Here is a 25,756-nt window from a genome sequence, read left to right as displayed (position 1 = left end):
TCATCAATTACCCCAGACATCGTGACGTGTTCAATGTCGTTGGTGAGTATATTGTCTATGCAGGAATGTTGGTGAATGTTTGTGGAATGAGTTGGTAATGAGATGAGCGGAAAGAATCCCAATGAAAGAAACAAATTTTCAAATTTTTGAGTTGTGGGATTTGTTCTCTTTAGAAGGTCAAAGTTGTAGTCTCCCAAAATTATAGATTTTATGTCTTTGGGGAAGAGTGACTTCAGGTGTGTCAACTCATTGAGAAACTCTTTCGAGTCCCCATTGGGTGATCTATAAACCACACCAACATTAACTTTTTCACTCCCTTTATTGACAGTAACAAAGAGTGATTCAAGGTTTTTAGTTGTACTGATAAGCTTGTCGTTTATGGTTGCATTGAAGGAACAGTGGATATATAAACAGACACCTGTTCCTTTTGTTTTATTTGGAATTTTATCATTATAGAAATGCGAGCAGTTGCTTAATTTGTACAGATAACCTTTGTTTTGATTAACATTTGTTTCAGCAAGAGCAATAGCTGAGTAGGTAAGTTTTTGCATGCTCATTTCTGCAGAAAAGGAGTCAAAGTTGGATAGATTTCCATCTATATTGTAGAACATTGTGCTAAAATCAGAGTTATTAGGGACCTTTTCATGGACTGATTTAAGTTTGTAACTCTTACAGTTTTCCAAAATTGTGGATGCTTGGTTAATACAGTCAAAAGACTCCAGGAAGTCTTCTGAGTAGAACTTATCATCAGACTCTTTTTCAAGTCCTATGAGTTCCTTAAAGGGATTGTAGATCATGACACTAATACTATAGCAGTTGGTACATAAGTGTCCAGAGCCTCCTTGGCTAAATTTTGAATTTTTGAAGCATAATTTGTGTATTATTTTGGGACAATTTTGACATTCCAAGTATCCTTGACCAATAAGGACGTTTTTGTTGCAGCAGTCGCATATTGGGCACTTTCAAAAACATCTGTCACGGAAAAAATGTTAAAATTTGCCAAAAATCAGTTTTTGTGGCATAATTTGGTGGATAATTTTTGGAACGGGATGAAACTCCAGGATATGGTGTGCTATACCCTAACCTTTACTATCTGCCACTTTTTGTTTCGATTTAGGGCTAAATCTGGTGGATAAAAGTGAAACAGACCAATCCACTGCAGGTGGCCTTTTAAAATATTTAATTCCATCTAAACTCCTAAAATATGATTGAGACTTAACAATAATCGTTATAACTTCATAATTTCATAAGTAGGGCCGGGATTTTTCTTAAGGGCCAAATTTGGTGGATATATTTTTTTACCTCTTTCTTAAGACTGTTATTTGTTAGCTAACATCAATTTACTGGTCTTAAAATGATGCAAAGGCAATGTTAAATCTATGGCATCAACTATGAAGTACAAGATTCAAGTTAAAAGGCTATTTTTGGTGGATATAAGTCAATATTAATTAGTTAAACACGTAAATGTTACCAAAATATCAATAAATAAGACATCATCATGATTAGAAACAGTTGAAAAAGATGAAATATAAGATGTTGAACATTTAAATGCATAAGGTACTATGGCATTTTAAGCATTCAGGGCCAATTTGGTGGATAATTAACTCAAAAATACTTAAAATATCGACCTGGATATTTTGATATCCATCAATTTTGGCCTTAAAAGTCGGCTTGAGCTTATCACATTTTGTGCTGAACAAGAAAAAGGTCTAAACAAACCAATATCAGTGTATGATTTCATAATCGAGCAAATCTAAGGCCAGAAATAGTGGATAAAAAAGCAAATTTAACCGTTTTTAAGCTAATTTCTTAGGCATTTATCCACCAAAAACGGCCCTAAATGGAGAATGTTTGGAACGTTTACTTGAAACTATAGCCCTTCTTTTCGACCTCAGAGCAATGATTTTCAGCTCTTTCGACCTTAAGATATAATTATTGGGCGTTGAAAGTGGATCACATACGTTATCAGTCAAGAAATCGTTATTTCAATCACTGAGGTAGGTTATTCACATTTAATATCCACCAATTTTAACCTTAAAAGTCGTCTTGGACTGAAAATTCTTTTGAACTGACTCAGCAAAGGGGATTTTCTATCTAGAAACAGTTGTAGTTTCATGATAGAACACATCTAGGGCCAAAAATAGTGGATACAAAAGCAAATTTTCCCGTTTTAGTACTTTTATCCACCAAAAACAGCTCTAAAGGCTGAAAGGAAACAGTTTGTTAAGTTCGTATGAAACTATATCCATTCATTATGGCCCTAGAGCAATAATTGTATACATTTTCAGATTCTAGACGAGATAATTGGGGTCTAACAATGGATAACCTGCATTATTGACTCAGAAATTGACTTAAAATTAAATCAATCTTGAAGCTCCAATATATCCACCAAAAATGGCCTAAAAATTAAATCTTCTATATATGCTATCATAAACTTGAAACGATTTCCAACCTGATCCGTTCAATGAGTAAAGCTGGTGAACTTGTTGACCAATATAATTTTTTCAGTTGAAAATTTTCGGTATTGAATTTTATTTCATCGTTTTATTATCCACCATATCTAGCCTTAAAATTGAAATCTTTCTTTATTTTCGCCTTTTATCATAGAGGCATATCGATTTGCTACAATTCTATCTTTAAATAATCACCATAAATTAATCACACGTAAAGTTACAGGCCAACAAATGATATATCCACCAAACCCCTCTGAAAAGTATATCCACCATTATTAGCCCTGATTTAAATGAGTGTATCTCTGCTCATAGACATAGTAGACATTTTATTCTTTTTGTAAAAGTTGAACTATCGCAAATCCTATGCTGAAAAAAGTTTAATCAAAATATTGAGTTTATCCACCAAATGAGAGCTTCTAAAAGTTGAAATTTTTCCCGTGACAGATTCGTTAACATAGTTTTTGAAAGTGCCCTATTTCTCGTTTGATTGATGGAGTCATTTATCTATACAGGGTTTGGTGGGCCACCTCTGAGTGCGTTAGAATATAACCTACTGCTTGATAATTTAGTTTTACTAGATTTAAATTGAAAGATGCAGCGTTTTAATAGGACAACAAGGATGCTGGTGCCTTTTCTATTGAGATGGAGTTCATCTCCAACATCAGTCTTTGCAAGATCATAATCTAAAAGATTTGTTCGCTTGTCTAGGAACTTGATAAAACCTTCAACTAGGATAACTTTAAGGTCACACTGGCATAAATCTTCAGCAATAAATCTATTAAACATAAAAATTCTACGGTTCTTGTCGTGTGATTTTGTGGGAAGTACTGGACATATGAATATTTTACATTTAGGGTTGTACTTCCTTATCAGACTAAGTTTTGTTTTATATTGCTTATAAAGTTCTTTGACCTTTTGGTCGGTGACTTTGTTCTTGAGGTCATTAGTGCCCACCATTAGCACAACATTACGGTATGATGTGCATGATAGTGGGTCTATCGAGTCTATTGTAGGAGCCCAAGATCTGAGGCCAGGGGTCGACTCTCCAAGTTTACCTTTGCCGCTTCCGAATGTTATAGGCCCAAAGTTAGAATCCCCTACGAGAATAGTTGAGTTGAAGTTTGACCAATGGATGGCCCTGAATGTAAGGCTGAAGCGAATGCCATCAGAGACAGAATCATCATCTTCTTCTTTGATGGTGTGTTTGAAGAAGTCTTGACTATGCCTAGTCATCTGGTACATGCTTAACATAATTTCTAATCTTATTGCTGGTACTGTCCGAAATAAAATCTAAATTAAGAACTGTCCTGGAATCATCCTCAACACTCTGACGCCTGTTAGAATTACTACTGTTACAATAACGTCTTGGGTTCTGGTAACCGTTTTTCTGTGCCTTGTCTCTAAAAACTTAACTGAACTAGCGTTTCGGTGTGTGCAAAAGCTTCCAGGCACGCGCATTCCTTGCGTAAACCTTCATAAACCAAACTAGCAGTCAGGACAAAAAGTCATACACCAAATGGGCATTATATTTTATGAATTGTTTTACATCTTTTTATTCTGTAAAAATGTGCTAAAATTAAATTTCTTGTTTCATTGAAATTTCTTGTTTCATTGTAATAGATCATCAAGGAGTCTGAGAGAGTGCTCCTTTTCCGCTGGGCCAGATGAGATACGGCAAGCCTCGCTATATAGGTTCTTCACTGTATTAATCTTAACAGACTCAGGATGGCAAGAGTTGTTGTGCAGGGTAGGAACCGACCGGATTGGGGTTTTGGCTGCCGGACCGGATTCAGCCGGATTTGGATCTCAAATCCGGCAAGCCGGATTTTGCCGGACCGGAACCGGTGGTTTCAGAGTGAAATAAAAGGCAGCCGGATTTTGCCGGATTTTGCCGGTTTTTGCCGGATGTTGCCGGAAAATGTCCTTCCTTTCCACGCCTAATCTTCATCGAGCACTTCTTGCAGCTTGCATAAGGGATCCCATTTTCTTCTGAGTAGAACAACCAGACAGACGATGTTTTAGATTTACTACTACTCGACTCGACTTAGGGCGGCTTCAACGTCCGAACAGATATAGTTTTTTTACAAATCTTCCTATCTACTACTAGACATTGCTTAAACAAGCAGTACGTAGCAGACACAATGTAACACGAGTCACGACACTAGACGAGTAATAATCAGAAATGATATCTAATTGGCATATGCTGCCAGACCCCTGATTGAGCGCGTTTGTGCGAATTCCCTTTTTTTCATGCAAGTCTGTGTATCATTGGGTCACGTGACTTACAACCAGAGGTGCTTAATAAGGTTGTTCGTACGCAGTCACTGTCTAGTACAGTACTAATCACCGTCTGGCGTCTAGAGCTGAGTCACATGATTGCAGTAATGAGCTAATTAAGTAGCTACCCAGACCCTGAACACGTGACCTTCATAATTCGTATTTCATAATCAGAAGATTAAATACTGCCAATTTTGCGATTGAAGCCGGGGGCTAGCCCAGGGAGGTGGCCCAAAATATTTTCCGGTTTTTTCTAAGTCCGCACCTACCCCTCGATACACTATTCTGTATTCTGGACTCAAGGTTTCCCCCGGTAATGCGATCTCGGAAGGCTGGCCTCCCCTTTGCAACACGAGCTCGGAAGCGGGAGCTCTCGATACAGGAGGTACGTCTCGAGAACGACTCCGACCGAAAACTTTTAAGTTCAAATTTTTCGAAGTTTTTCTGAAAACTACTTTTTTCCACGATTCAGGCTACCCTGTTCATTATTAGCCGAAAATATTTTTTCGGTTTTTCGAAGTCCCCACCTACCCCTCGATACACAATTCTGGACTTGAGGTTTCCCCTGGTAATGTGATCACGGAAGGCAGGCCTCCCCTTTGCAACACGAGCTCTCGATACAGGAGCTGTACGTCTCGAGAACGACTCGGACCGAAAACTTTTAAGTTAAAATTTTTCGAAGTTTTTCTGAAAACCACTTTTTTCCACGATTCAGGCTACCCTGTTCATTATTAGCCGAAAATATTTTTTCGGTTTTTCGAAGTCCCCACCTACCCCTCGATACACAATTCTGGACTCGAGGTTTCCCCTGGTAATGTGATCTCGAAAGGCAGGCCTCCCCTTTGCAATACGAGCTCGGAAGCTGGAGCTCTTGATACAGGAGGTACGTCTCGAGAACGACTCGGACCGAAAACTTTTAAGTTAAAATTTTTCGAAGTTTTTCTGAAAACCACTTTTTTCCACGATTCAGGCTACCCTGTTCATTATTAGCCGAAAATATTTTTTCGGTTTTTCGAAGTCCGCACCTACCCATCGATACACAATTCTGGACTCGAGGTTTCCCCTGGTAATGTGATCTCGAAAGGCAGGCCTCCCCTTTGCAACACGAGCTCGGAAGCGGTAGCTCTCGATACAGGAGGTACGTCTCGAGAACGACTCGGACCGAAAAACTTTTAAGTCAAAATTTTTCAAAGTTTTTCTGAAAACCACTTTTTTCCACGATTCAAGCTACCCTGTTCATTATTAGCCGAAAATATTTTTTTGGTTTTTCGAAGTCCGCACCTACCCATCGATACACAATTCTGGACTCGAGGTTTCCTCCGGTAATGTGATCTTGGAAGGCAGGCCTCCCCTTTGCAATACGAGCTCGGAAGCTGGAGCTCTTGATACAGGAGGTACGTCTCGAGAACGACTCGGACCGAAAAACTTCTAAGTCAAAATTTTTCAAAGTTTTTCTGAAAACCACTTTTTTCCACGATTCAGGCTACCCTGTTCATTATTAGCCGAAAATATTTTTTCGGTTTTTCGAAGTCCGCACCTACCCATCGATACACAATTCTGGACTCGAGGTTTCCCCTGGTAATGTGATCTCGAAAGGCAGGCCTCCCCTTTGCAACACGAGCTCGGAAGCGGTAGCTCTCGATACAGGAGGTACGTCTCGAGAACGACTCGGACCGAAAAACTTTTAAGTCAAAATTTTTCAAAGTTTTTCTGAAAACCACTTTTTTCCACGATTCAAGCTACCCTGTTCATTATTAGCCGAAAATATTTTTTTGGTTTTTCGAAGTCCGCACCTACCCATCGATACACAATTCTGGACTCGAGGTTTCCTCCGGTAATGTGATCTTGGAAGGCAGGCCTCCCCTTTGCAACACGAGCTCGGAAGCGGGAGCTCTCGATACAGGAGGTAGGTACGTCTCGAGAACGACTCGGACCGAAAAACTTTTAAGTCAAAATTTTTCAAAGTTTTTCTGAAAACCACTTTTTTCCACGATTCAAGCTACCCTGTTCATTATTAGCCGAAAATATTTTTTTGGTTTTTCGAAGTCCGCACCTACCCATCGATACACAATTCTGGACTCGAGGTTTCCTCCGGTAATGTGATCTTGGAAGGCAGGCCTCCCCTTTGCAACACGAGCTCGGAAGCGGGAGCTCTCGATACAGGAGGTAGGTACGTCTCGAGAACGACTCGGACCGAAAAACTTCTAAGTCAAAATTTTTAAAAAGTTTTTCTCAAAACCACTTTTTTTCCACGATTCAGGCTACCCTGTTCCTTATTAGCCGAAAATATTTTTTTGATTTTTTTTTCGGTAAAAAAAACTGAAATCCGGCAAAAATCCGGCAAATTTTTTTCCAGCCGGAGCCGGAACCGGAACCGGATTTTGAAGCCGGATATCCGGCCGGATCACCGGATTCAGCCGGATTTCCGGTCGGTTCCTAGTGCAGGGTAATATCCTTTTGTTGCGGCTTGCGGTACAATCTGCTGGTTAATTTACCGTTTGGCTCGATCCGGACCTCAGTGTTTAGGAAGGGGATAAAATCGTCCTGTTGTTCTGGAAAGTCGACCTCCCACTTCAACTTTTTGTCCGGATCTTGGTCTGCAATCTGTTGAACCAGAGCAAGGGCTCTGCAATATAGCAATATAGCAATATAGCAATATAGCAATATAGCAATGGCCAATTGGCTGACTATAAGGTCATGGCCTGAACAAACAATTTTATTAAATAGTCAAGTGATGCTAAAGCAGAGCACAAATGTGTAATAAGTTAATAGATTTTTTTAAAAACTGAATAATAACAATAGCTGAAATAATTAAATAGGGAAACAGACCCACTCTCTCTCTCTCTCTCTCTCTCTCTCTCTCTCTCTCTCTCTCTCTCTCTCTCTCTCTCTCTCTCTCTCTCTCTCTCTCTCTCTCTCTCTCTCTCTCTCTCTCTCTCTCTCTCTCTCTCTCTCTCTCTCTCTCTCTCTCTCTCTCTCTCTCTCTCTCTCTCTCTCTCTCTCTCTCTCTCTCTCTCTCTCTCTCTCTCTCTCTCTCTCTCTCTCTCTCTCTCTCTCTCTCTCTCTCTCTCTCTCCCTGGCCCTGGAGTCTTGAAGCTGTCGCTACCTGGCTCAGAGCAAACCCACTTCCGTTGTAGTACTTCTGCGGGCAGACAAGGGACTTCCCAGCAAGGTCAAAGCCTGGGAGATATGTCTCTATGCGGAGATGGGCCTAGGTTGAGTTCCTAGTGTGGGATTTGGTAAAAGTTCCTGGTGAGTAATCCAAGGAGGTTACCCAAACGGGTTTTCCCTATATATACTATCCAGTCTTATCGACTGTTCCACAAATTTGAAGATATGGTTGTAGTTTACTGTTATAAATAATCTTCCGTACGGTTTACCAATTATCCTCATTCTGAGCTTCATGATCTGGATGCACTTGCAGAGGAAGTGCTGGGATGTTTCTGCTTCTCCTGAAAAGTGTTCACAATCTTTTGTTTCGAAGTTAACGTTGTTTGCCACGTTCTAAAAGTAAACTAGTGGGCTGTGACCTAATATCCTGACAGCAACCATGTTACATGTTAGCCATCTGATGTGAGTTCCAGAAATTTAAGTTCCTGTATTTATATTTGTGGAGGAACATCTTCATATCATATCAGTGGAATGTTCCTTTGTCACTGAGTGTGGCCTAATTGGGAGGAAGGTTCTGGTCACAGGGGTGTAGGAAGCAGGGGGCCAAGCTCGGCGATGCCCAGTAAGGCATCTAGCCGATCAAACGAAGAGGTTGCGAGAAGCATAATTGAGTGCGCGGCGCAGCCCAGTAACTTGACGGATGTTACTCGTCTAAATTTTTTCGAAGTAGCGCGCGCCACTTTCTTCTCGAAATTTTACTGCTACGAAGTAGCGCGCGCCGGGCCAGACCATTAACAATGGTCAATCCAGTAACGCATTGCGCTACACCTATGTGGTATGTTACTGGGCGGCGCTCAGCCTGTCATTCCGCCGAATCTTTATTCGGGCTGAGTGAATTACGACCTCCATCGCCCTGAAAAAAGTGCAAATGCTCATTGGATGTTAGAGCGCACGTGACTAGCATTCACGTGATCGTTCAGATAGAACCAATTACAGCCACGCAAAATATCACGTGCATGCCAACTACCAATTGGAAAGAAGTGGGGTATGCGCTACAAGAGCCGCGCGCTGAGTTAGATTGTAACATCTGATTATTTGACTGTACAATCGCATAAACGCGACTACTAGCGCGTTTTAAAGGGTTCAAGTAGTGCTGCAAAATTTTGACACAGATCAATAAACGGATTTTTATAATTAACGCAAATTTGGAGCCGCGCAAGCGAACATAAACTAAAACTTAAAGCTTAGCGGACCAACTTTTAAAAAATTCAGTTTAGCCTGAATCGTTTGCGTTTATTCATTGTCAGATCTAGATCTAGATCTCACGAGTGCGTACAAATTTAATTTAACTAGTTTGCTAGTATAGTATATTGCTTGTTTTCTTGAAATTGTTGTTTTCTTGCTTGCGTTTCTCACAGATTACCTAACGTGAAAAACGTGCTGTGCGAAAAAGTTTCAATTTAGTGTTTTTTACTAAAGTTTCATAAAAATATTTTCTGAAAAAATCGAAATATTTTATCAAAAAGATCAATTTTTGGTTGGTGAATTTTAATTCATTTAAAGTATTAGTCCCTCCGAACCCTCAACTTTTTCGAAATGTAGATGAATAAGAAAAGATTATCAATATAAATAAAATGTTAAACATTTTTGATATGTCTACAAAGACCTGTTTCACATAAGTAGAAATTAACATTCACAGCATCGGCTAAGTTAATGATAAGAAGGAATTGAAAATGTATACATGTTAGCGAATCACTATTCAAGAATCTTGATATGGAGGACTCTTTCGGTGTTGGTTATAAAGAAATAGAGCTTGTTAAAGTTAAAGCATTTTTGAAACCTGCTAATTGAGACACCTCACAGCACCTAATTGGCTCTTTTTTGTGAAAGGTTCATCAACTAACCGCCGAAGCGGTGGGTTAGGAGTCATCCCTGTGATCATTTCGTCCGTAAAGTTTTACACAATACCAAAACTGCAATAAATGATTTATAAAATTTACATAAACAAATGTAGGATACCTTAAAGCTCGTCTTCTGAGGGATGAGGTTGAAGGATACGTAATTCAGTCCAAGATGCTGGGCTGTTTGCCGTCATCTGATTCCATTGAGTGTGATGGATGTACTTTGTAGTAGATCAAACCTAAATCGTGGTATGAGTGATTTTTGACCTGATGTTGGCTCCTTTTTTGTGATCAGATATCATCTCTGAGATACCATATACGAACACAGTGCAGAGCGGTCCCATACCTCCAGATGTTGTGAAGACCAGTGGGACCAAGTACCCTTTCGCTAGGACTGAAGTATTCTCTCATCATAGAGATCTTTCTTATCTTTCTCATGCTCACTCTAGATTTTATCTAGTGGTTTAAACGTTTTTGAGTTTCAATTCGAAGGTGTGACCCTGATGTTAAGCAATGCTCTTTCGAAGGGTGCATAAAGTTCAACAGCTGCTACATCAAGATGGGCTTCATCCTGAGTGTTGGTCTTCTAGGAGAATTTAGTTGGTTGGACAGGCAGGAGTGCGGGTTCTATCATTAAATCCTTACACATAGCTTCTTGAAGGAAGAAAGCTGCAGTGTCTCCTATGGCATTGTGGCGCATGGAAACATATCCACGCAACTTACAATCACTGATCATGGGCATGGATACCCAAGGCTATACAATTTTTTTACTATAGACTACAATCAGGATAGTTGAAAGTGACAATTCATGGAAATTCAAATGCTATTTCGCAGCCGTTGGCGTTGTGGAACCATTTGAAACAAGACAGGCACAAATAAGACACCATTTAGAAAATTTGTATTGGAGCATTACCCCGAATGCTAACATTTATTCGAATCATGTGGAGCAATTGGCAGAAGACAGTAGAACGAGACATGTAATGGAAATGGTCATTGGAACATGATTTTCCTTAACAGCAACAACATCTCCTGACACCCTGAAAGCTATGACATTAAAATAATTTCTGACTTTATGTCACAGCCTAAAGAGAATATACAGGGCACTGGGGAGCATATATAAGTAACTGTGCAAACAATGGATCTTATTTTACTTTACTTTACTTCAAATTTATTAGATCCTACGAGTGATTGGATCAAGTCGATGTGCGCATTTTCAATCCTAAATCGCCTACACATCAAGGAAAGACCATGCCACAGGTCTACACTCTGCACGAGAATGAGAAAAAGAACCAGTACATGAACCGAGTGCTACAATTGGAGAAAGGGTCATTCGTCCCCCTTGTATTTACCACTACAGGAGGAATGGCACCGGAGGCCAAGCGTTTCATAAACAGACTTGCTGTGTTGATAGCCACCAAGACAAAGGAGGACTAGCCGGGGCTCATGTCTTTCCTCGAGGGAGCATTAGTGTCTACAGAAAAACTGACAAATCCCAGCGAAGTCCAATCCGAACCACATCTTCCATCAGAGGTGGTGCTGGGTCAGCTGGTTACTGAACGGATTGGCCTGGAGAATGGCATAGTCCTGTTACTCTCAAGTTAACCATAGAGGGGGACAGGCGCTGTTCGCTCACGGCTGGTTCTTGGAGCCAACACCCTCAGCCCCACATAAGTGGGAGCACTGTCGGTGGTGGCTCACCCAGATAACGGACAGTGTCTCTCCTTCTTTCTTCTTGGACTTGCATTGTTGCTGGCGAGTCAGCCAGTAGCAATGCAGCATCTCACTCACTCAATCACCTCAGCAATTCGGTCCTTTTTTTTCATTTGCATTACTTTCGCTCATTCTCCTGTCATAATGCATTCTCTGCTACCATAATGCCTTTCTTACCACGGTGTAACGCATGTTACACCTTGCGTCTTTCTCTAACACCATCACCATTTCAGCAACCTTGGAATTTCAACCCTACACAGGAACACAGCACTATGGATATCCACTCTCCACTCTACAGCGAACACAAAGCTAGAGATCTAATTAGGATTCGAGTACCCCGGCTACCCTTGTGACATACATACGTGGAAACCAGTTTAAGCAGCAGTACATCAACACAATGGATCAGCACTACGAAATCTGATATCTGCATCATACTACTCCGATCCAGAAATCTTCGATAAACCATCACATGTGATGAATAACTGCAAGTTGGACTCCACATAACATTATTCCTTGTTCTGATCAGTCAATAAATGTAATCTGCATCAATTTTCCAATAATTACATCTTCTTACTAGTTTATTTTCTCCTCAGGGCTGGAACGCAATGTTACAGCCCACTTTATAAATTACTAAAACTAGAGTTATTCCAGATTGACGACTTGACACAGATATTCAGCAGACAACCTAAATAAGGGACTCCCACTCTCCAAACCAGTAGAGATCCAATCACTGCCTCCAGGGTACCCCTTCATCCGGTATTAGCAGTTCCTCCACCACCACCAGGTTAGAACACTCCCACTAATCACCCCTAAAAAACGAACCTACCGCCTTGCTCCACCAAACACAACTTCAATCAAATCCAGTTACTCAAACCGGTTAAATCCGTCCTTCAAATTTCCCGCATTAAACGTAACGCGCGAACGCCATACAACTCAAGGATGTAGCAACCTAATAGTCGTCATTTTTCTAACAGAAAATTTAGTGCGCGCGCGAGCCTGCGCGCGCGCGAGCTTACGACTAATCCATGAGATTACGACTAATTCACATAATTGAACCGTTCCATCACTCCAGGTTGATCTGATTAGTAAACTCAAGGAAGATGATACCAGATCAGTCCCGAACTTCGCCTCAGCATCATACTCTGCCTAGTGTCGATAAAGAGGATTCACAAACAATCGAGATTCACTTACAAATATTTGCTATTACTTTCTACAATTGCAGTTATATTCGTTGTTTTAATTATCTCCATCAACCTTGAATCTATCACTGCCAATACTACATTCCCAAAATTATCCTAGCGCTCTTTCATCGTCAGTCCCCACTAGTTCACTACATACGCCAACCAATAAACCTCAATTAGGATGGTTTTTGCAACACATTCTACAAGCTTAGAACTTATAAAGTAACAGCACCATCTTAACCCACACATTACCTTCGCACAAATCAGCTATTCCCCATTCACTCACAAGCGTCGACATATCTCCGCATGTACATCTGTAAACTGGAGCGGCCCCCCGCGATGCGGAGCAGGTGAGCTACCTGGTTCGGGCTACTTCACTTATCAGAGTACGCTAGCACCACAATACACTCGCTTCAAGCCCTCACACCTCAGATTTGCACGCATCCATCACCTTCACAGGGCCGGCTGCCCACATCCTGTAAAATCCTGATTCTACATGCTCGCGGGGTCTATTACCTGTTTGAGCTCTATTATTACGCGCGCGTGCCCAGTGTACAGCTCACCGGCTTGCGCTGTCCTCTTGGCATTGTTGTCGCCTTTATGACCTTCAAATCTAAAAGTAGGTTGAGGGCACTACATGGGGTCTAGCGCTGCCCTGTGTCAAAATACATACATACATACATACAAGGAGGACTACAGCCAGGTGATGTGTAACATCAGGACACGCCTGAGCATGGATATAATGAGGAGTGTGCTAGTAGCAGTTAGAGGTGTACGTGGAAAGGCAAAGAAGGCATGGACTGCCCCTATATCCAATGTCTCCTTCAACCTGATACCTGAGGAGAAGAGCTACGAGGGATAGATGATATCTATTGCTCAGGATTTACGATTGTGCTCTTCCAATTGCATCACTTGATTTAATTTATTGTATATATATACTGTTTGACATTTCTTCAAGTCGAATAGTAATGAATTGAGTTTGGCAGTTCAAATTGTCCTGGTAAGACTGTTTGTTCATTATGTGGGATCAGGTGATTGGGTTGACACTATATCCACACTATGAGATGTGTGCAGTATCACACAATCAAATGATTACCTAGTCAATTTTGCTAATGAGGTAAACAAAAGGCTACTTGACTACTGAACCCAATTTTGACTTTTCCTAGAGGACACGTTTTTTTTTAAGTGTGGTGAGTTGCTGATTTCACCTTTTTCAAAGTAGAGTGCACAAAATGAGGAAAAAGTCGCAATGTTTTTAAAGTGCAACCATAAATTTGTACATAAGATGAAGAGGAAATATTCAGCAGTTGTGATTCGAAAAAACGAAGTGCCAGGCTCAAGCAGAATATGACTTATGAGCAATTAAACTGAGTGCCAAAAATCAGCAAACCATTTTAACCTCCAATTGACTAATTCCATTGATTTCGCCATATTTTGCTCAAATATTGTTCACATTACACTAGTAGATTGGAGTGAGTAACTGTTTTCAGCATTTTAGTCATTATTAAAAATTCCAGTAAGTGACAGAATTCAGTCATAAGTCATTTTAATATCTGAATACGACTGCTCTATTAATGGTTCTTGTCAAAATATTAAAAACATCAAGGCATAACTGTGTTTTTTTCTGGATAATATAATGTTTGGTTGTGTCTTTAAACTAATTCCTACATGTCTATGTGCCAGCCATCAGCAAAAAGTCACACATGTATCAGCTTGAAATTTAATTTTTTCTAATTGATGAAATAAGTATCGAAATTTCAGTTCTCTTGTTCAGTCACCATATTGACTTTTAGATTGAAGGTGCCATTAATCAGTTAAAAGAAGGCTTGAACTCTGTACTGCTTACACTCAATTATGTCCCGAGTGCCCAAATTCAGCATATCAGTCATATAGATAAATGATGTAAAAAGACAAAAATTGTCTATTTCTTGATCCATGGGTGTACTAGTGTTAGTTTAAGCATCTATTTCGAAAAGTAATGTGTTCATAAAGAGGTCAAAAACAGATAATAATATTAGAGTGCCACTAATCAGCTGTAGTGACTGCTGCAGCCAACGTGGGAATTACCAACTATTGTAAGTCAATATCAGCACTATCATCTCAAACCACCGAATTGTTTATGTTTCAGATACGAATCTTAGTTTAGTTATATCCTGATAATTTGAACAGCGTATGTGTCCTGAAAATCAGTAAAAAGTGACTTATTTGACAGAAATAGTCATTCTTACTGCTAAATGGCACTCTTCTTAGTTCAAAATATTGTTTGAGGGAGCGGTGTGCCTTTTTTGTTTAATGTGGCACAATTTTGTTGCACTGTGTGCCATTATTCAGCTTAAAATGACTTCTTTTTTAGGCATATACCAATGGTAAATCACATAAAATGTTTGCTTTGTAAGCAGTGTTGTGATAACCTGCTATAACTAACTTAAAACTGGCACAATGAACTTCAAACATCAATAGTATTTGCCAAATTTCCATGATGAACATAATATTGTTGTCAGAAATCTACTTTATCGTGCCAATAATCAGCAAAAAGTCATTTCTATGAAGATTTTAAGCTAAAAATATTATTTATAAAATGACTTTTTGCTGAATTAGAACCCACAATATCGTTAGATTTTGTAAAGAATCATCTTGATGAACCTGCCTATGCTGTCAGACATCAATTGTATAGTGCCAATATTCAGCAAAGAGTCATTTCTTTTGAATTTTTAATCGTGATGAATTTGACCTAAAAATGACTTTTTACTGAAAACTGACACACTCTTAATTTGATTTTCGAACAGAATGCTGTTGAGCAAACTTATTCTCGACAGTATGATTGAAAAACGTTCTAATTTGTTGCTGTCTAGCTACTGCAATGTTAAAAAATCAATTGTAATTTTGTGAGTGAATTTTTACTGAATACAGGCACACAATAGGTTTTTCCTAGGTTACATTATTACATACCAACGTTTCTTGAAAGTTGTTACAGTTCATTCACAAGCTGATCAAAAGTATGGGCCTTGTTCAACCACTTTAACCAAACTAGAAATTTTACCAAACAAATGACTGTTTGCTTATTTTGAGCACAGTTCAAGTATTCCTACCAAAATCCAAATATTCTTTGAATAATTCTGAGACATAATCTGAATTTTGAACAGAAAAGTTGCAAAATTCAGTTTTTTATGGGCGTTTTCAACATTATAGTCCAAAATGCTGAAAACTGGCACTGCCTTGGTACGATATTATGACATATTAACTAAGTAATGGATTTTCCTTACAGGGGCAGTTAAGATTGAAGGTATATCTGTGCAACACTTTCTAGTTACTAGTCATTTCACTTTCACTGTCAAAAGTGTCATGGCACTCAAAGTCATTTTCACCACACTTAAAAAAAACGTGTCCTAGACAGGGTAGCTTGGGAAAATAATCAGTCTACCTAATTAACTTTGAAACGACAACTGAACCCAATCGTCACTAGAAATAACTAACAGATAAACAGGTTTCCAAATACCACTGCTCTAGTTTAGCTGCTGCTTGGTTTCTACTGCTATAAGGCAGAACGAACAGAGACAATATTTCATTGATGTAAATTTGAATAGGTATTTGTAATATATTATAATAATTATTACTCAAAAAATTGTCTTTTCTCAAAATCTCACAAAGTCATCTTGATCAGTTCATCATCAGCAAGATCGTGTCCAAAGCACTTAGCAATGGCCAGTAACATGGTGGAAGGAAACCTGGTCTGGGGATATTCAGGATCCACCATAATGATTGAGAAGTGGTTCCATAACTCGGTCAGATACTTGGGGGTGGTTCTAGAACCACTCAAGCAAGCCAAACCAAGATAACTACGCTCAAAGTAGTGTACCACATCCAGGAGCAAAGGATAAGTACTGGCAATGTGAATGGACAGATCCTCAAACGCATCATCAATACTGGACAATGGCACAAATGCCAGAAAAGCCTATAGAGGCTTGAGCAAATTCCTTGTCACTGCAGTATTGGACCTTGAATGTTTTGAAGATGCGCTTCTGAACACTCTGACAAAGGTGAAAGAAGCAGTTCATCAGGTTGAACTTTCCTGAGAGGTGTTAGTCGGCTTTCCGCTTCAATTCTGCTCTGAACTCTGCTTTCATTTTAACTCTGTTTTGTATGTTCTATTGCAATATATAAAAATGCTTGGTGACTTATGCCCCCCCCCCCCCCCCCAAAAGTTCTGTTGTGAAATTCTCTGACTGGTATATTGTTTGTGCCTGCTCTACTGAAATTCGTATTTGTTTAGTCTAACTCCAACTTAACTTCTCTCAGGATGCCACCATGAATTGAAGGGACAAAGAGTTAAAACGGAGTCAAAAACCACCGAAAACTATTCGCCCGTAGCATGAGCAACCAGAAAAGGGTTTCAGGGAGTGAAGGATCTCGTGGTGATGGCAACAAAGCTCCGTCTGGAGGAAGCACCAAGTTGTCTCGGGATGCATGTGGTGCTCGAGTGACTACTGTGCTAGCCACTACTGGCTCAAAACCTGACCGAGGGTGTGATGTTTCTTTTACGGACATGAAAATGATTGGATATGGTTCATTTGGATATGTTTATCGAGTAAAACTGGTCGAAAGCAACGAAGTTGTTGCTATAAAGAAGGTCCTCCAAGATAAACGTTTTAAAAATCGCGAACTTGAAGTTATGAGAAAGTTGGATCACTGCAATGTGATTAGATTACGATACTTCTTTTATTCCAATGGTGAAAAAAGGGAGGAAGTTTACCTAAATTTAATTCTTGATTACTTTCCAACAACCGTGTATCAGGTAGCTAGACAGTACAGCAGGCAGAAACAAATGATCCCCATCTTGTATGTGAAACTGTACATGTATCAGTTGCTACGAGCGCTAGCCTACATTCACTCATTTGGAATATGTCATAGGGACATAAAGCCGCAGAATTTGCTTCTACACCCCGACTCTGTAGTTCTGAAACTCATCGATTTTGGTAGCGCTAAAATCTTGGTTGAAGGGGAAGTGAACGTTGCTTACATCTGCTCCAGGTATTACCGGGCACCTGAACTTATTTTCGGTGCAACGAATTACACCTGTGCCATCGATATCTGGTCTGCTGGATGTGTGTTAGCGGAACTTCTTCTTGGTTCTCCCATCTTTCCTGGGGACAGTGGGGTGGACCAGCTTGTCGAAATTATCAAAGTTCTTGGTTCACCTACAAGAGAACAGATAGCAGAGATGAACCAGAGTTACACTGAATTCAGATTCCCTCACATAAAACCACACCCCTGGAAAAAAGTTTTCCGACCCCAAACACCGGAAGATGCGATTGAACTTACTTGTAGACTCTTAGAATACACTCCTAAAAGTCGGCTGCATCCGTTAGATGCTCTGGCTCACGAGTTCTTTAACGAGCTCAGAATCGAAGGTGCAAGGACGCCCCCTCCATCTAGCCGTGAACTTCCTCCTCTGTTCAACTTCAGCGAACAGGAACTGAGGGATAAGCCCCAGCTGCGCGCCACCTTGATACCATCGCACTTCAGCACCATCATCTCCAACGGTCCTTAACCTGTACCCACTAGACTCTCGTCGTGGAGAACAACATTTGAATCGGTTTTAAGTTGCTTATTTTAGTTCAATTAAAGACGTTGGTTTGTATCATATTACAATGGTAGCTGTGAGCCCATGTTCGTTGCCGATATACAATAGTGGGTTGACCAAGAGACAGTGAATTTAAAGTGATTTGTGCTATCCCCGTTCAAGATGATAATTCCGATTAATTAAGTGTCAGAGCTCAAATGAAATTCTATGAATTTGTGATCGAATTTGTATTGTTCATGTGAACATGAAAGGTGTACCTGTGACTTTACTCAGATGGCGTTTACAGTAAGTACTCATGTAGTGATTTCGCTGCAATGATACAAAAAACGTACAGTTCGGAGTAAAAGGAACTAGTCGGTTTGCTCACTGGAGTGAACTTAAGTAAAAATATGTCAAGACGTTTGAGATGTTCACATTAACTTTCCATCTACAATTACATCAACCATTTTTGATCTGAATAAGTGCAGAATGTTTCATACAGTTGCTCTTAAACGTTCAAGTTCTAGATCATAGCTGATAGAGTTTAAAGTTTTGCGTTCTAGCGTTTGGGGTGACCTCCTCGAAATGTCTCTAAGATACGAGCACATTCCCGCTCATGCTAAGCTTATCTTGTTAAAAGCGTTCGGGTCAAAATTTTAAATTATGAATAAGGCTGGCCAGTTGAGCACATGTAGTAAACTTTGTAAAAACATTCCGGTGTTACCATGGGTGCAATGCAGAGTTACAAAAACCGACATTCCAGCTGTACATCCATTCTGTGTGCACCAGACTAGTCCGTGAAAGTTGGAATATTTATTAACACAGATGATGAGATATTGAGAGTAAATAATGGAATGCTGTTATTGATTCGTTGGTTTTTGGGTTACCCATTTGGGCCAATTTTTGCTTTATAAACAATAATAATGATACAAGCTGTTACTGTAATCGATCGGTTATAATTTATATTAACTAGTTGAACTAAATAGTTTTGTACTCTGTGATGATATGATTACCTAGTCAAAACTGCTTTCCCACATGTGAACAAGTTTATTTTAATTTTAAAATATCGCTAGTATTCGAAACAGGGCTTTCAGGGTTTGAAAATACTTCATCGTTCCCAGTAGCTGATTTAATGATGAAACCATTCAGTTGCAGTTTATGTGTAGTTTGATGATCTGAAATTAAGTTGTTAATATTTGATGAAACTATGAAAGGTCTTGTTAAATATGAACTTCCCATACTATATTCATTCTATACTCATAATGTTATAAGCTATTGGGTAATACTTAGAGAGATGCATCTTGGCAGTGGCTGAGTTTAAGAAGAATAAGAATAAGAAATGAACTAGATATATTAGAAAACAGTACTGTTCTGTTTCTAACGCATTGTTCGTCTAATGAAATATTTTGTGATCATTAACGTGTTTTACTGGTTTACTGAATTTCTCTTCATTTTATAAATTACATTACTGCGTGTGACTCAAGCCATTCATTACACGTACTATTAATCAAGCTTACTGTGCACTAGAGCAACGTGTGTTGTCTTACTTTGAAAAGTACTGACGGTCTTCGAAGAGTAAAATCGTAAAATTCACGAATTTAGCCAACATTTCACGATTAATATCCAAAGCACATATTATATTGCCTCTAGATGACAGATGTACTATGTACTTGTGATAGAAATGTGGAGCCGCCGAAATTCCTGCTAGATCTCAGAATAATTCCCGGCAGGCTGTAACTTGTACTAAACGTGCTAAAAGGCTGAACTGATGTCAAATCGGAACTACCAAACGCCTTCGTCATTCACATTATCTTCAACGTTACCAATATTTGACGCCATTAAGATTCCATACTATATTGTCAAATAAGGCAATTTTAAAATATGTAGGCTACTTGCTTTGACGTCAACTGACGTATGAGACCGCACTTCGAAATTGACATGCAAGTGCCGATCCAGTCAGATTTCAGAATAAATTTAAATGTTTTGAAAACAAAAATAAACATCGTACATGTTTAAAATGAGTAATTCTTTTCTTCAATCTAGGAATTGTAATATCTAGACAGAACGTATTTAAACGCTGCTAATGATCATACATGTTAAGTTATGCAATTACTGATACATCTCTTCCAGATAATGTGTATAATTTAAAGAATTTTGGAGCACCCTCTTGCTTCTCTTCTCTGAGTAAATAGTTCATTGTTCTGTTTTTAGCGCTTTAAGGTACCAAAATTAAAATCTCATATTTTGAATAACCACCACTCAGTAAAACAAAGCTATCAGTAAAACAGCCCCGTATATAGAGCTCCGAGGTATCGGCTAGACAATTTAACCATTTACTCGCAGCTCAACTCTCTTTACTGTATACTGCTTCTTTACTGTATACTTTACGAAGTTATAAAAAGGGTAAAAATACAATTCCGCAAATAATGGAGCAGGTGTGATGCACTAACTAAGAGCATATTTAATAGTCTCTCTGTAGTTAACGATTCTAACTGTATTGTAAACGTAACGTGCAAAGTGTCCAATAGGAACAGTCCATGTAGTATTCCTGCATGATAACATTCTTGTGATTAGCTTATTTTTCTCACACAGACACACGCACACTTAAACACTACCAATCCGACTGTCTCTTATCTCGTATCGCAGATTCTGTAGCACAGAACTGACTGTTCTTGGAATATGTCTTATCCGTAAGATGCGTGACAATAAGTAAAATATTCGGCCTCGTGATGATGTCCCGGAATTTGAATGTCACGATGTTATTTACAGGAGCTATCTATATTCGTCAGAACAGCGTGTGTACTGTGTAGTACAGAGAGGACGCATCAGAGTCAGTAGTAGCCTGTAAGGGGGAAACACGTGGTATTTATAATACGTTAATGTGCCATGCTCAGCTACAAAGTGAGCCAATGTATTTGTCGTGTGGCTAGACTCTGAAAATGAGCTAAGCGAGAAGGAGAGTAACTGTTACTCACTGTTAAGAGACCACTTTATCAAGCTCTCTACCTAACTCTCTGCTTGTGTCGTGACGTATTATAAGGTCTGTGCTAGACTCTACATGTAGGCTCTGATATTTACTCCAGGGATAATGTCTTGCTAATGCTTTCAATCAGACCAGTAGACTCGTAATTAGTGGTTAAACTCGACCTGTAATCCGGTAGTATAGAACACACAGCGCCATGACAACCCCTACTATATTATATCCTGACCAGTTGCAGTCCGGCTAACGATTATCCCGGAAAAAGGTTTATATTTGATAATGGGCTCTCACAATAATTGTTGTGTGTACGTAAAACTGTATCCGTTGTAATGTGTAATGGTGGTGTGTTCAAATACAGTGTATTTCACACGATTAAAATATACATATTAAATCTACTGGCACACATACTGGCATATAGACAGGTGCAGTGTCAGGAACAACCTGACACATGATACCAGTAAACATAGGTACACCGACCCAGTAGTATTAGTAGCATTAGTAGTAGTACACCGCAGTGTCTAGTGATTTGTTAGATAAGCTTTTACGGAGTTACAGTATAATAACAGTGTACACATCGCTATGATATGGTAGACTGGTAGAGATCACCATGTTAAGTGCTCCATGACACTTGCTACTAATACATATGGCAGTTTCTGACTTAACCCATTAACGTGCTCCATGCTGCACTGGTCGACAGTAAGGTCGAAATTTTAAAAGTTGATTGGTCCTGAAGAATAAGCAATCACTTACGTAAGCTGTGCAATGTGCATCAGCTCCCCCGGCCCCATCGGCTGTTTCGATTAGTATTCTTCATTATAACATGTCAAGCATGAGAAACGCCTTAACTACATTATTTATGGAGACCTAATCCGATGCAGCTTTTAAGTTTTAACCATACTTTCAACTAGTCGTTCGGCAAAATAAGCAAATCGTATCCACATTAATCAAGTTGAGCACGAGTCTGTGATTTAACTTGTTAAAATTAAAGATCTGGCGTTAAGACTCATGCATGATGAAAGTCTTATTTATCTTACTTGGTTGGGATGAACAATTGATCAAAATTAAAATTAAAATTAACTCTACCATGCTATTCATCATGTAACTGTTTCTATTTTACTGAAAATTGTTTATTTTTATCATGACCATTATTGTCTAGGTGATACAGGGATATATTAAAATGGAACCTGCTGAGCAAGGTCCGCCGTTAGACCTCCTCCTTGAAGGGGACAAGAAGAGGAAACTAGAACCCAGCTTTAAAATACCCAAGAAGAAGCGCACTGACTCCGAGTCTATGGACGAAGTAAAACCAGTGGTACTATCGCCCGTAAAAGAGGAATTTAAAAAGGAAATCCCAAAAACACTTAAGATAAAGAAGAAAAAAGTGACGAATTTAGAAAAAGATGAACCATATTCCCCTGGCAATAAAGAGAAACCGCCCAAACAGCCACTCCTTGACAAACCTAAATTAGCACTGCTGGAGACCCCTAAGATGGCGCTACTCGACACCCCAACACCAGATCCAGAGGAGCCTGACCAACCCAGCACTCCACCCCCAGCAGAGGAAGATCGCACACGTTTCGGTCTGGAAGTACCAAAATCAGTGATAGTCCAGGAGTATGTAACTCTGACGGACGGCTCGAAACACGTACTGACTCGGGAGATATGGAGGAGGATATTCTCTTATCTTCCGCCAGGTAACTTGGTGCAGTGCATGAAATGTTGCAAGGTATGGTTAGAGTGGATATCTGATCCTATCTTCTGGCCATCTATCAACCTCTCCCGTTACGGTCCTATTTTCCCTGATACTTTAAAATCAGTAGTCCTACGACAACCCGTTGAAGTAGATTTATCCTACTGTACCATAACCAGAAAACAATGTGATTGGCTACTTCCCAGATTACCCAACTTGAAAACTATCAGACTCTCAGGTCTTCCCATGAATATAATCGGTAGTTTGAACGGACCTATGGTTGCAAATCTGCGACACATCGACTTGAGATGGGTTGATGATTTGAACGACTGGGGACTCAGAGACTTGTTGAGTGTTCCCTCCGGTCGGGAACAAAGACCCAGATTCCGAGATCTCCAAGGTCTGTTGCTGTCAGGATGTATATTAACAGACGAGGTTATCAACAATATCATCAGATACTGTCCCAATCTGAAACATTTAGATCTCAGTTATAACAACAACATGAATGATAGGGTTGTGGAGGCAATCTGTGGATCAGATCTGATATATTCGTTAACTAGGATAGACTTTAGTGGCTGTCCTCATGTGACAGACAAGTCTTTGCTCATGATGAAGAAGTGTTATGATTTGACTTGGTTAGACTTCAGATCATGTAGAGAGATTACTCGCGGTGCTTGTGTCAGATTTGCTCACTCTTTTAAAAAAGAGTTGATTATCACTGAGGATAAGTTAATACATCCGCCCACAGTCGACGTTTATATTAATTAGATTTAGCGGGAATAATGATCGCATTTTTCAGATCGTCATTGACATGAAATACTTGATTTTTACATATTTTGTGCGATTAATTGGTGCTCAGCATATACTTATTTATTACTATACTAATTTTCAATTTTACTGACAAATTTATTGATAATAATATACAAACTTGCTTTATATTACTAACGTTGTGATTTTTCAAGAAGTAAGTGTTTTGCTCCGATTTCAATCGGCGATCAGATCGTAAATTTGATATTTGAATTTAATTTTACAAATTATATCATTCCAGGATGAAATTATGTGTCATATCCTTGCTACATTATTTTAAAATCTCAATTGCTTTATGTTAAATTTATATGATCTCATAGTCTCTTCGTGAAATTCCTTATATTTAAAACACGTACGTACATACCGTTGAGATTAACTGTATTGTGACCACATTATACTGGTACCGGATATATGATATTTTGTTCGATGATAAGGACTGACCTTGCCAAATTACTCTCGGGACTCCTGACCTCTGGTTCCACATGACTTCATCTTGAATGAGGGTGCCAGGTCTCCGTTTACTGTTTATTAAAATCATATTATTTCATTCTAGAATTCGTAAGTAAAATACCCTTCATGCTAGACAATTGTTTAAGTAAATGTATAACATTCCTTTGTAGTAAGTGTAATCCCGGCATATTATTACTATTCTGTTGTTTCTGGCCAATAACATGTCTAATTGTATGCTTACATTAAATGTGTCTGCAATCTGGGTAGCTTGTGAATGTAATTACCCAGGAAATGCCTGACATCAGTAATTGGCGCTAATTATAGAACGGTTAATTTGCCGAGCTAAGTGTGCTTTACAAGGTGTTATATTTTACCGGATAAAATATATGTACGAAGTAGTTAATCATCAATTGGGTAATGCAGTTGCAAAATAGGGAAATTGAATGTGTATAGCATCGTTGCGAACAATTAGATTTCACAATTAGATTTCACGTAATCCTAACAGAAAATATGTCCGTATCACGTAAGCACATGACAACTTTATCGTTTAGGTTTTCCTTTCCAACAGCTGATAATGAGGCACAAATATTAAAAGGAAGTTCGAATTCCTTACCATGTGAAGGAATATGATACACTCACTCTGCACGCTATACTGATAAAATTCCTGGCATTGTATTGTCTGTTGTATTCTTGTTAAAACGTCGTGTTATTGCCATGGTAACAAAAGAAATCATTTGAGGTGATTGTACGAGAACTGTGACGTGCGTGTATAATATGCATGTTAAAAGTGCATTGAATTTGAATGGTTGATGAGGTTTTGTGGACGTCTGTGTTCGAAAGTGGCGGGGCTGAGGTGCGCGCAACGGATTTCTCCCGGGCCGGGACATAATGGCAAAGAGATCTAAAGTACTAGTAATAAATTGTCACGTTTTGCTTACAAACAACGTTATGTGCAGCATTCTGTGCAACTTAAAGCTCACGCGACGAGCGCGAGTTCTTGTCAATACAGAGATAGGAATTGACATTTATTTAGCAGGATGTCTGTGGCGGCACTTGGATGTACTTCTTCCTCTGTGTTGAAAGGTTCGGATAATTCACAGTTAATTTCACTTTCCTCGTGTTGCCAAGAATCCAATCTTCAGATTGACGCACTGAAAATAGAAATGTAATTATGTTCAGCGTTCACATATCATGACCTTTTAACACAGGTACAAAGTGCTTGCATACTACAGCTGCTCTCTGCACGAAATGGAGATACAAGATGATGGATGGTGCTCCAATCATGCCAAAACGGAAGCGGGCTGAGTACGTAGCTTAATGTTGGATTATTTCTTTGACAATGTTTTAGTGCATACATTTTCCTTGACACCTTGTTCAATGTTCATCGACAAACATTTCCATATTTATTAATTACACTCTCAGAATACGATTGATGAGACCCAACAAAGAGGCCTGTCAGAGATTCTGGTGGAAAGAGGATGATACAATTTGGCACTGGCCCAGAGATGATGCAGGATACTTTCGATATGGGAGGTAAGACGTTAAATTGGTCACTTCATTCTATGTGCTAGACTGACCTTCAGTTTTACTTTAGAAGGATCCTATGCAATTCAAAGCGGCTTTAACGAACTTTGTG

General features: G+C 39.3%; 5 protein-coding genes across 9 annotated transcripts in view; 4 read left to right on the top strand and 1 right to left on the bottom strand.

The window, feature by feature from the left end:
• LOC134826055 (nucleoside diphosphate kinase homolog 5-like) overlaps nt 1-25,756 on the bottom strand; it is a 114,580-nt gene that overhangs the window by 38,460 nt on the left and 50,364 nt on the right. The window contains exon 1 of one of the 3 annotated variants that reach the window (XM_063838315.1): nt 11,980-11,992. The exons of the other annotated variants lie outside the window; for them this stretch is intronic. The gene's annotated coding sequence lies outside the window, so the exon portion shown is untranslated. Of the gene's footprint in view, nt 1-11,979; nt 11,993-25,756 lie in introns of those variants that run through there. 3 annotated transcript variants of the gene reach the window in all.
• Nucleotides 1-25,756, top strand: part of LOC134826044 (uncharacterized) — a 93,205-nt gene that overhangs the window by 32,770 nt on the left and 34,679 nt on the right. The window lies entirely within an intron of this gene.
• The window catches only part of LOC134826057 (uncharacterized), an 80,055-nt gene that overhangs the window by 52,931 nt on the left and 1,368 nt on the right, over nt 1-25,756 (top strand). For 2 of the 3 annotated variants that reach the window (XM_063838320.1, XM_063838319.1), the window contains exons 2-4: nt 25,157-25,203; nt 25,329-25,425; nt 25,543-25,653. In XM_063838320.1, the coding sequence (XP_063694390.1) occupies nt 25,158-25,203; nt 25,329-25,425; nt 25,543-25,653 (254 nt within the window). In that variant the 5' untranslated portion in view covers nt 25,157. Of the gene's footprint in view, nt 1-25,153; nt 25,204-25,328; nt 25,426-25,542; nt 25,654-25,756 lie in introns of all 3 variants that reach the window. The other variant, XM_063838318.1, reaches the window with a different exon arrangement.
• On the top strand, nt 17,003-19,608 carry LOC134826053 (glycogen synthase kinase-3 beta-like). Its single transcript, XM_063838313.1, has one exon. It carries the CDS (start codon nt 17,003-17,005, stop codon nt 18,179-18,181), a length of 1,179 nt encoding a protein of 392 aa, XP_063694383.1. The 3' UTR covers nt 18,182-19,608.
• On the top strand, nt 22,351-23,729 carry LOC134826050 (lysine-specific demethylase 2A-like). The gene has a single exon (XM_063838310.1). The coding sequence runs from the start codon at nt 22,351-22,353 to the stop codon at nt 23,629-23,631; it is 1,281 nt and encodes a 426-aa protein (XP_063694380.1). The 3' UTR covers nt 23,632-23,729.

This window comes from Bolinopsis microptera, chromosome 1, assembly GCF_026151205.1.
Source record: "Bolinopsis microptera isolate Bmic1 chromosome 1, MBARI_Bmic_1.0, whole genome shotgun sequence".
NCBI lineage: Eukaryota > Metazoa > Ctenophora > Tentaculata > Lobata > Bolinopsidae > Bolinopsis > Bolinopsis microptera.
Note: the sequence above shows the minus strand (reverse complement) of the source record. Positions and strands in the feature narration are given on the sequence as shown.

What these genes read in the sequence shown, in the direction of transcription:
- LOC134826050 (XM_063838310.1), top strand. Translation starts at nt 22,351, where the DNA reads ATGGAACCTGCTGAGCAAGGTCCGCCGTTAGACCTCCTCCTTGAAGGG.
- LOC134826053 (XM_063838313.1), top strand. Translation starts at nt 17,003, where the DNA reads ATGAGCAACCAGAAAAGGGTTTCAGGGAGTGAAGGATCTCGTGGTGAT.